Raw genomic sequence first — 11,767 nt, forward strand, 5'->3', positions numbered from 1 at the left:
AAATTCATCTCGCAGTAACACGTTCTCACACCCTGTTAAACCGTGATCACTTATAAGTCTTCATTCATTTTTTTTACTACTCCTTTCAATTTCAATCCCATTTAAAGCATCAAACTGATATCGGAGTTCCTCAACAATATATTTATCAACTTGGTATGCCTTAGTAAGAACATCGTCTAATATCTTGGGCATTACTCCGAATAATGACTGAGGGAGGTCAACTCTTCCAGGATGTTGACTTCCAAATGCAGTATTAACTCTCGCGGTTGTGTTCTCCAAATTTAATTGAAAATGTACCAGACCTTGGGGGAACACAAACAAGTCACCCGTGTTAAGCACAGCACTAAATAGCTCGTATTCAGTGGTTACCAGACCAACGTATATGGTTCCACTTATGACGGTTAGGATCTCGGAAGCCCGGGGATGGTGGTGAGGTGTGTTTAGACCAAATGGTCCGAAGTCTACATGGGCTACGGACACACCTTGTGTGTTAAGTCCCGGGAATAGTGTTACGTCCACTACTGTCACATTTGAACCCAAGACGTTGTTTGTGTCTCCTATTTGATTGAATCCATTGAATACGAAATCTTGGGACGTCACCTTTTTCGGGTTCTTGCATAGCAACCCATTGACAATCACTATAAAACAAAATCACCAACTTTGTGAAAATTAAAATAAATATTTGCTTATTTCAAACATAAATTCTCATATGAGATAATAATAATTTTCTAGTGTCAACTGAAACGCAAGGTCAATACAACATAGGGGAAAGGGAATTCGAACACATATATGAAGTCACCCTATCGGGCACAAATTCTCCAAAATTATTGAGACTAGATTACGCTAATAACGAATACATACATAAACGAAAAATGATTATTGGAGAATATATGTACTACTCCCTCCATTCTTTTATATATGACGTTTTCATTTTACGAGATAAGCCTTTGACTTTCAATTATATAAAAATATACTCTAGAAAAAATTATAAAAATTATATCATTAGATTCGTCATAAAATTTGTTTTCAAAAGAGTATACATTTCATATTATTAACTTATATATTTTGAGAGATATTGAAGAGAGAAGTGAGTGCCTCGAAATGTGAGAATGACATATATAAAATAATGGAAGGAGTATTATAATTATAGAGACAAAATGTTATTTCTGTAGGACAGTATTATGTGTAATATATTCATTACAAGGTGAAACTCCATTATTATTAAGCTAATAAATGACTAGCAAACAATGATTAAGAAGAAACTTATAACTAAGCATTTAAATCAGATAGTAAGAGGTTATTCCAGCTTAACAATAGATTTCGAGTTTGAATCCTGAAAATGCAGTAATTTTAGGAAGAACTTTATCACCTAATAATGATCCCACCCGATTCAAATTTAGACTAAACTTAATACTCCCTCCATATCAGACCAATGGTACCTAATACGGCCGTACCACACCAATGGTAACATTCCTTATTTGGCCCACAACATTACCAAGTTATCCTTATACCTTTTTTATATTTACACAAAATGTCATTACATACCCTACCTATCAACTCACAAATGAACCCACAATTACATACCCCACCTATTTTTTTCCCTCTTTACCCCTGCTTTCACCATCTTTTCTTAAAAACCCCATTTTTTATCATGTTACCATTGGTCTGGTATGGAGGGAGTATTATATACACGAACTATTAAAATAAAAAGACAATGATTAAGAAGGTAAAATCAAAAATGTAATTAAGAAAAATGAACCTGCAGAATTAGGATCATTTACACCAATACAAAAGTCTTGAAGAGGAGCTGGATCAGAAGCACCTGCCTTATAGTAGTGAAAACTCATAGCAAATGCCATGCAAATGACTAACATAGCAACACAAGTTTCCCATAATTTTACCATAATTTGACAAATATTAAGGTTTTTTAGTACAATAGATAATGGATAATTAGCTATTCAGTTAGGGCATTTTTATACCCAATAGGGCAGCAACTATGTTAATATTTATTTCATTTATCATAAATTTTTATGTATATTTATATAAAGTCAAATGTATGTTGATAATGAAATAAGTAACGTCACACGTATTATTTTTATTTTTATTGTTTAGTAATAACAAATTAACAGTTGATACGCGAGCTTAGAATTTCTATTTTACGGTTGAGTTGTTTTTTTTTTCTCTCTTTTACATTCGTAGTGTATTTACACAATTATAGAACTATACAAGTTATAATAATTGAGTAAATTAATATCAGAACTTCTCCATATTCACACTCAATTGTATTTTTTCTTAAAAATTTTATAAAGTAAGAGGCATATTTTCGGCAGATGTTTCATAATTCAAAAAGGTATCGTACTAAATCTGCCAATTAAAATATATACTAGTCAAATCTGTCAATCTAATGTGTCATTTATAATCTGTTTGACCAATCTGTTTCTGCTAATATTAATCTGCTGAGTAATATCTAAATATCTTTATTAATCAAAAGAACTCATTTATTTTGATAATCGTCTTTCCAAAGTCTTACGGAAAGAGTAAGTCTCACGAAAGACGGTATCTCAATAGCTTATTAAGAGACCGTTTTTACAAAGTCGTAAAGTGGTTAAATCAGAAGTAAGCAAATAATCGAAATGAAAAGAGTAATTCACATGCGAATGTGGATGCGGTTAGCCCGTGCTAGTGCTCCACAAATAATTCAATGAGGTAATTAAAAAGTCAATATGATCCACATTCAAAGCCGGGTCTCCAAACATCGTAGTCGAAGCACGTCGAGCGAATTAAAAGAGCCAAGTCTCGAAACCTAGGAGTGCAAGCACGAATATATTTAGAACAAACTAATTAAAGAAAACAACTATGACTATAATATTAGAGTCAAATTATATAGTATAGCCGTAATCCATCAAATAAAGAGCAAAGTCTCGATATAATAATACAACCATTTGTGGAGAACATGAAATGAATTAATCCCCTTATACTAAAAGAATAAGAGATCTCCAAAATTTTTCCGCCTAAATGAATTTGGCTGTAATTGGGCTTTCATTATATCATATCTGTAATTAGACTTTTATCATATCATACCTATAACTTGGCTTTCATTATATCAATCAATACTATATATTAAATCCAGAAACCAAGGGACTTCAATATAATTAAAGAAAGTTATACAAATTTATTATACCATATAATTTTAAATCACTAGCACCGTGTGATGGACCCGATTAAGGGATCTCAATGCAAATATTATATAGTTTGGGTTAAAATTAAATTATATAGAAGCTTGGTAATTTTCCTAAACATTTGTAAGAGACTAAAATAATTAATTAAGATGGTCAATTTCAAAAAGACTAAAAGAAAGAAGATGCTTGGTAATTTTCCTAAATATTTATAGAAGACTTGAAGATCAATTTTCTTAAAATAAAATAATTAATTAGTATAAACATGCACACTTATGGTATTAATTATTATCATCATAAAATTATATATTAAATTTAAAATTTATGCAATTTTATTAAACTTTATGGTTTATTAGATGTATAGTAACATTTGATATAGTTATATGATAATAATCACTCATTTGAATAGTTAAAGTAACAATATTATCAGCGAGATTAGTGAAAGTGGTAAAAACAACAACGGGAGTAGTGAAATAATCAATATTAATGCGGGAATAGGAAAGTAACAATAATTACGGCGGGAGTAGTGAAATTATCAATATTAAAGCGGCAGTAGTGACACTAACAATAATTACGGCGGAAAAAAGTAACAATGATTATGAGCAAGTAGTGAAATGGTTTTACTATTGTTTTATTAATAAGATTAAAATATTAATAGCGGGAGTAGTAATATTAATAGCGGGAGTAGTGAATTTGTCTCAAAATTTATTTCATCGTAAATTTAGGATATGTCATAGAAAAAAATATTAATGATAAATTTATGGGTTATACTATTTAAGTAATTTTATTTAATGAAAAAAAAAATATAATGGTAAGTAAAGGTAGCCCGGGCGAAGCCGGACACCAATACTAGTACTATATATTAATTCCAGAAACCAAGGGACTTCAATGTAATTAAAGAAATCTATACAAATTAATTATACTATATAGTTTTAAATTGATAGCACCGTGTGATGGACCTGATAAAAGGAACTCAATGTAGATATTATATAGTTTTGGTTAAAAGTATAATATAAAGATGCCTTGAGAAGAATATTTATGGAAATTACATTAAATTAAAGTAATTAAATTTAGAAACGGAATTACTTTTTCACATACGAAAAATTTCCATATCACATATCCTTTTTCCAAACTTAGAAATCGAATCTAATTATTCTAAAAAGTTGAACAATGAATTATAATTCTCCAATTAGTAAAATAATTATGTTATTTAGCAATTATTAATACGATGTACTGAAATTATTAGGGTTATCATTTAGAGAAAATGTAATCTTATATGTGAATTTCCGAGTTGAATATGATGTTTTGGATGCTTTGGATAGATTAGTATCACATGTTGATCTGTTTGGCCATGCTGCTTTTCAAATTCATGGTACGGAAAGAGCACACACCAAATCTTCAAACTTTGAGCAACTTGAGTAGAAGTTCTACCCATTTTGTCTTCAAAAGATTATTTTACAAATGTGATAAAATTGATGATCTGCGGAATTTATAAATTCTGACATCCTTATTGAAAAGTGTGCAGAAGTAGATTGTTCGGAATGAGGTTTTGCCGGCAATTGGATTGACCAGAGTTGGTGAAGGAGATGGTGTTGGTGAGTTGGTGGTGGAGGGAGACGAGGGAAGGGAGAGAAAAAAAATAAATTGGGTGGAAGGGATGAAAAAATGATAAAGGGTAATATTGTAAAAGTCATATGTGAAAGAGTAAATCCGTATGTGAAAAAGTACAATCCTTTAGAAAACACAAGAATATAGTGATTTTCCTTAAAATTAACATGCCCCACTTATGTAATTAATTACTATCATCATAGAATTATACATTAAATTAAATGTAGTAAAAGTAATAGTAGCCGCAACGAGATTACTAAAATTAACGGTATTAATGTGGAAGTAGTGACAGTTATAATAATGATAGTGGGAGTAGTAAAAGTAACTACGAATGTAGTGAAAGTAATAGTGGTAACAATGAGAAAAAGTATGAACAATTAAATAACCAATTGACCCAAGAAAATATTTATTTATTTAAATATAAGTTGGATAAAATTAATGGGAATAATGAATTTAACATAAAAAAAATATAGGAAGTAGTTAAAGAAACAATAGTAACCGCGGGAGTAGTGAACGTAATGATATTGAGAAAGAATGTCGTGAAAGTAATAATATTAATAGCGAGGTAGTGAACGTGTCTCATAATTTGAAAATAAACTTTAAATTTCATCATAATTACAAGATATGCCCTAGAAAATATGTTACAAAGAGTAAACGTATGAGTTAGACAACTCCAGCATAATTTATTTCATTGAAAATAAAATTTAACGGTAAATAGAGGTAGTCCGGGCGAAGCCGGGCACCAAACCTAGTTATATCTATAACTGAGTTATACTGAACTTTCCTTTTTCCACCGATTAATACAAAACATTAATAATAAATTTTACAATTAAATTTCAAATTGATTTAGTTGTATAATTATTATTTTCTTTAATATTTCTATTTAAAAAACCGCGCATTCGCGCGAGATCTATACTAGTTAATGATAAAATGGATAAGAATGGCATATTTTTCATTGATGAATTCTTAACATATTTATAATTAGACCTGGTAAATGTGTCATTTGGGCCAGGTTTAAGACGGGTCATTTCGGATCGAGTGATTTTCGGGTTAACATATTCTCATGTCACTTTCGGGTTATTTTAGGTCGGATCGTTTGTGTCGTTTGGGTCATTTCGGGATAGAAGTTGAATTTGCTCCTAATAATACAATTGTAGGAATAAAAAAAATGACTAATACAACTTTTCAACGTGTATAGATAGGTCTTATTAGGGGCAAATTCAAGTTCTACCTCATAATTATATCACAAAAGGATGAAAGAACATTTTTATAACGAGCGTGCTTTTTTACCGACGGATTTTAAAAGGAGTTTAAGAACCGAAATGTGAGGGTTGGACCAAAGTCGTACTAATGTGGACTAGTGAATGACAACGCAACTACGAGCCCAACAAGTAGTATCAGAGTCTAAGGTTTAGACGTTCGAACGATGTGATCTTGAAACGGAGTACGGAGCAGATTGCTTCTGTAAGCCCAAAAGAGAGTTGTAGGCACTAAACCATTTTTATAACTGGGTTTGACACGGCCCAATTTTATGTTAAGACTCCAACATAACCATCAGTTAAAGGTCTTGAAGCCATCGTTTGCTTTAATCATCTACAAATGAAATGAAATGGACGTCCAAAACAACAAATAAAGGTTTTATAAAACACAATTCAATCAAAGTGTGTGTATTCATGCATTTTTTTAGTACCTTTATTCTGACACTATAATCACATTGCAAAATAATTAAGTAAACAAGTACGGAGTAGTATATTATACACACGTTTATTAATGATATACAACAAATCATAAGCAAATGAATAGTGATAGGGAGCTACTGAATGACACCGAGTTTCAATACCACCTTATCACATGCGATCTCGTACATTTAATCAAACATCTTTAACAAAATTATTACCAGATCTTCCAATATGAACCTCATTATTTAAAGAACGAGAAAACTGAGCTCGAAGCTTCTGAATAACCTCATCATCAACTTGATAAGCCTTAGTAAGAACATCATCCAAAATCGCCGGTTTCGTACCAAACAACCCTTGAGCACTATTAACTCGGCCAGGATGCTGACTACCAAAGGCCGCAATCGCTCTAGCCTTACTCTTCTTCAAATTATACTGAAAATGTAATAAACCTTGAGGAAACACGAATAAATCCCCTGGATTAAGTACTACGCTAAATAATTGATAATCCGAGGTTATAAAACCCGCGTATAAGGTGCCAGTTAATACGGCGAAGATTTCAGATGAGCGAGGGTGGTGGTGAGGCGTGTTTAACCCGAATGGACCGTAGTCGATATGGGCTATTGCTACGCCTTGTGTGTTTAAGGATGGGAGACGTTCTACGTCTATTAATGTTGCGTTTATATGGAGGAGGTTGTTTGTGTCTCCTGTTTCGTTGAACCCTTTGAATAGGAAGTCTTGGGTTGTTACCTTTTTTGGGTTTTTGCATATCAATCCGTTGACAAACACTGCCAAAAAAAAAAAAAAAAAAAAAAAAAAAAAAAAAAAAAAAAAAAAAAGAAAAAACAATGTTAGATTTTTCAAGATGGATACGGTCTCTCAGAAGACCTATTGTTCCCGTATTTCCCATTAAAAGAGAGAATTGGAATTAAAATATTTTCCATGGATAATATGTACTACGTAATCGATTTAAGTACACATTAGCTGATAAAATATAATCGTAGCAAAATCTGAGAAAGCAATTGTGGAGCGAAATAAATCCATAAATAAATTACAAATTCAAAATTCTATTTAGATTTTACAAAAAAATTCTAAATTCATGGCGACATTTTTGCCTGAATTACTATGTAAAATATTATTGGTCTTTCAATATCACTTATATAATACGAGTATTTAATTACCTAATTATCTTTATTTACAATTTCACTCGCGAAAAAAGAGAAAAAGTTAAACAAATAACTATAACAGAAATTTGTTATATGTATTTATCAATCTTGTGCAAATAAAATAAAATATTGTATCTAATGTAGTGATCGATGATGTAGCCATTAAGTCGACAACTTCAGAAAATTGGAATTAAAATTGGAATTTGTTACAATTTCAGAAGACCGATTGTTCGCGTATTTCCCATTAAATGAGAAAATTGGAATTAAAATTTTTCCATGGATATATAATACAACATAATCGATCTAAGTGCACATTATTTGATAAAACATAATCTTAGCAAGCAAAATGTGAAAAAACAATTGTGGATAGGGCTGAGCGAAAAAAGCCGAACCGCATTTTTAAACCGAAACCGAACCGAAACCCGAATAATGGAGACCGAAAAATTCGGGTTTTTTCCGGTGCGGGGCCCGAACCGAATTTTTAAGCATAAATGAGGTGCGGGTGCGGGTCTAAATAAAACCAAACCGGAGACCGCTTTTAAAACCGGATTGACTTTTTTCTCAAAAACATAATTTCATTTATGAGTTAAACACACCCAAGCCAAAGACTTAGGCCCAAAACATCAAAAGCCTATTTCTTTATGAAGTAATTTTAGATGTCTGTGACTCTTTAATTGTAGTTTTGAACACCATTTACATGTCTATGACTCTTTGAACTTTAATATATATGACTTTTTTATGAAGTAATTTTAACATTTGACAACGACTGACTTCAAAAGTCAAATTGGCAGCATAATTATTGTGCCATTCAAGAGCATTCAACCAAAAACCGGGTTTGAAAACCGGTTCGGGTAACCGCTTTTCAAATCCGGTTTGAAAATTTCAGAAAAACCGGTTACCCGGATTAAAAGAGGTGCGGGTGAGGTTTAAGAAATTTAAGGTTTTTTAAAACCGGGGACCGAACCGGTTTGCAAAACCGGATCGGGTAACCGGTTTTGCTCAACCCTAATTGTGGAGCCAAATAAATAAATTACGAATTTAAAATTCTATCAGAGCAGATCCTCTGTCCCATTTTATGTCCCATCTTGTGTCCCATTACTTCTCCTAATGACACATTAGCATTAGGAGATATAATATTACCATTTTTATTATTTCAAGTGTGATGTGTCAAGATCTTAAGGGAATGGGACACAAGATGGGACATAAAAGTGGGACAGGTGATCTCTACTCAAATTCTATGTAGATTTAAGAGAAATTTTTAAATTCATGGCGATAGTTTTTGCCTGAATTACTATGTAAAATATTACTCTATACTAGTCTTTTAGTATCACTTACAGAGTTACAGAATATTACTCGTATTTAATTACCTTTATTTACAATTTCACTCACGAAAAGAGAGAAAAAGTTAAACAAATGACTAAAACATAAATTGCTACGTGTATTTAACAATCTTGTGCAAATAAAATAAAATATTCTATCTAATGTAGTGATCCATATATATATGACATGATGATATAGTCATTAATTCGACAACTCAACAAATTTTCATTTTCGTATATCAGCTATTTTTGCTTGGGATAAAAATGACTTGTGACATCTCAATAACCACTTTTTAAAATTTATTTAACATTATTTAAATCGATTGTGAAACGTCATAAAAGTTTATGACGTGTTAGTGCTTCACAAATGCGAATTTGTGTTAGTATATATACTACAGTTTATATATACATGGTCAAGCTCGCCGACTTAACTACTTCTTAGCAAGATACCACACAATGATATCGAAGATATTATTACTCAACAATATATACTCCTTTCATCTCGATCAATAATTATTTTGCAACGTAGAGAACAAGCAAATAACAACTATCGATTTGAACGACTGGAAAACAAAAATATATACGAGTATTGTATTAAATGAAAATCGAACCTGCAGACTTAGGATCTTCAATACCAACACAAAAGTCTTGAAGCGGAGGAGGATCAGAAGCATCGACCTCATTAAAGTTCAAGCTCATCGTAATCGCCATGCAAATGGTAGTAATCACCAATATGGTATATTCACTAGGGTTTTTTCCCATAATTAATTACACAAGTAAGTATGACTAGTAAGCTTATTAATATTATATTAATATTATTTAATCTTACTAATCAATTAGGTTTTGCAAAAAAGTAGTAGTATGTATTGTTGCTAAGTAGTGACCGTTTTATACTCGAAATAGAGTGAACTAACAACCATGCATGTGTCGGTACGTGCAACGTATTCATATCGTCGTATTTGTGATCACAATTGAGCCACCGTCCTTTTCTAAGTGCACTATTCAAGCTAATTATAGGATTAAATATATCACTATTATAGATAAGCTACGGTTTTATCGATTTGGATTCTCTTCGTTAATCATATATTATATTAAAGCAGAAACCATCTGCCACATGTCATCGGCAGATGGCTTCTGCCACATGTCAAATGCAAATAATTTCAGCCTTATTCTACAAAAATATGGGTAAATACATGTCATTCACCAGCTAATATATATTATATTAAAGCAATAACCAGCTACTTCTTTGATTACCACGTGGACCACGTGTCACTTCACAATACTTTGCCACATGTTATCCACCTTTTTAATGTCAAGTTTAATATCCATATATGAATATTAAATATAAAATTAAATATAATATATAATTGTGAAAGATGGAAATCAAATTACGATTGCAATAACCTCCACAATGATAAAATCTTCCTAACAATAATTAGTTACTATATTTTTCACATATTTTCTCCGTATAATTAGCTAGCAAATCTTCTATTTAATTGCTACCTTTCCTAAACTATAGGTTAGCTGTATGACTTTGCATCTTCTCTGTATAAATATTGTGTTCCATATTATCAACGAAGATTGGGAAAACAGAGAGCTTAATCCATGCCTCCATGGCATGATTAGTCTCACTAATAATGTCATGTTGAAGGTTTGCAGGTGCTATTATTACCAAAGAATCAAAGATTGAGCTTAAATTATTGTCGCTTTTTTTTTTTTTTTGAAATAGTCTACTCAAGAGACATACGTTCATCGTCTCTTATTATTATCATTTTATCCATATAGTTAACCTAAATATATTACTATTGGAATTAGTCTGGAACGGTTGATCATGCCAAGGTTGACAACTTTTATCGTCATTTGTTGATTATGCCTAGGGGTGGCAATTGTGTCAATTGGATCGGGTTTCGATCGGTCAAGTCGGGTCGAGACTCGAGTCATATCGGAAGCAGCCTACCCTTTCGGTTCAGGTCGGGTCATTATCGGTCGAATAATTTTGGGTTAAATGATGTATTTTTAATCATTTAACCTCTTATTTACGTATGAAAAAAGGGTTCCGATCTCCAAGTCAATTTTGTTAAATGTGCAGGTTTATCAACACCCCCTTCGTTTCAGTCAAGTACTCAAGTACAATCCATCCGGTTGAGAACAACTCATAAACTTTTAGATTTCGTATATCGGCAAGTCTGAAACAAATATTTTGTATCTCGCCTTTCGTACTCACGTCACTTTTTTTTTACACATTCTTCAATTCTCAGTGTTACAAATACCTTTTAAGTTCTTTAATACATGTATAATTGTTTGGTAGCGGTTGAGTGATTCGGATTATCACAAAATATTACTATTATTTTAACTAATTTGTTCATATTTTAATGTTTAATAGATTTATTTGATTCATTTTTATATCCATATTTGGACAATAACATAGTAATGAGACCAATAAACTTAAATGAGAAAGTAATATGTAAATACTAGAGCACTATTTATGGGGACATGTGAGTAACTTTTTTTTTGGAATTATATGAAAGATTAATTGTCGACAAAGATAAATATAACTTACGTTAACAGATTAAGGCTCTAAAATTAACTGGTACGGTAGCTAAGTAACTTTAAGTCTTTAGTAAGTCTAACTAAAACGATATTATTTGATAAGATGACGAAAACGAAATGCCATTTTTGTGACTTTAAGTCTTTGTAGTAATAATATGGATGGGTAATGATGGGGTGAGGAGGCGCATGCGTAAGAGTATTAGAGGGTTACACATGGAGTGGGACTAGGATGATGATCATGTTGGAAGTACGGTGGAAATATAGGGGATGTA

At 31.7% G+C, this 11,767-nt stretch overlaps 2 protein-coding genes across 3 annotated transcripts; both read right to left on the bottom strand.

Annotated features, from left to right (window-relative positions):
- Window positions 1–60: 60 nt before the first annotated feature.
- Window positions 61–1,904, bottom strand: LOC141606967 (putative germin-like protein 2-1). The gene is made up of 2 exons (XM_074426346.1): window positions 1,760–1,904; window positions 61–638 (listed from the first exon to the last, which is right to left on the bottom strand). Exons 1-2 carry the CDS (start codon window positions 1,902–1,904, stop codon window positions 61–63), a joined length of 723 nt encoding a protein of 240 aa, XP_074282447.1.
- Window positions 1,905–6,460: 4,556 nt separating this feature from the next.
- LOC141607037 (germin-like protein subfamily 1 member 17) lies at window positions 6,461–9,849 on the bottom strand. 2 transcript variants are annotated; one of them, XM_074426413.1, is made up of 3 exons: window positions 9,557–9,849; window positions 7,211–7,248; window positions 6,461–6,895 (listed from the first exon to the last, which is right to left on the bottom strand). In XM_074426413.1, the coding sequence occupies exons 1-3, from the start codon at window positions 9,705–9,707 to the stop codon at window positions 6,656–6,658; spliced, it is 429 nt and encodes a 142-aa protein (XP_074282514.1). In that variant the 5' UTR covers window positions 9,708–9,849; the 3' UTR covers window positions 6,461–6,655. The 2 variants fall into 2 exon arrangements, with proteins under 2 accessions (XP_074282514.1, XP_074282512.1); XM_074426411.1 differs by having other exon boundaries at window positions 6,461–7,248.
- Between the last annotated feature and the right edge of the window lie 1,918 nt (window positions 9,850–11,767).

This window comes from Silene latifolia, chromosome 10, assembly GCF_048544455.1.
Source record: "Silene latifolia isolate original U9 population chromosome 10, ASM4854445v1, whole genome shotgun sequence".
Classification (NCBI taxonomy): Eukaryota; Viridiplantae; Streptophyta; class Magnoliopsida; order Caryophyllales; family Caryophyllaceae; genus Silene; species Silene latifolia.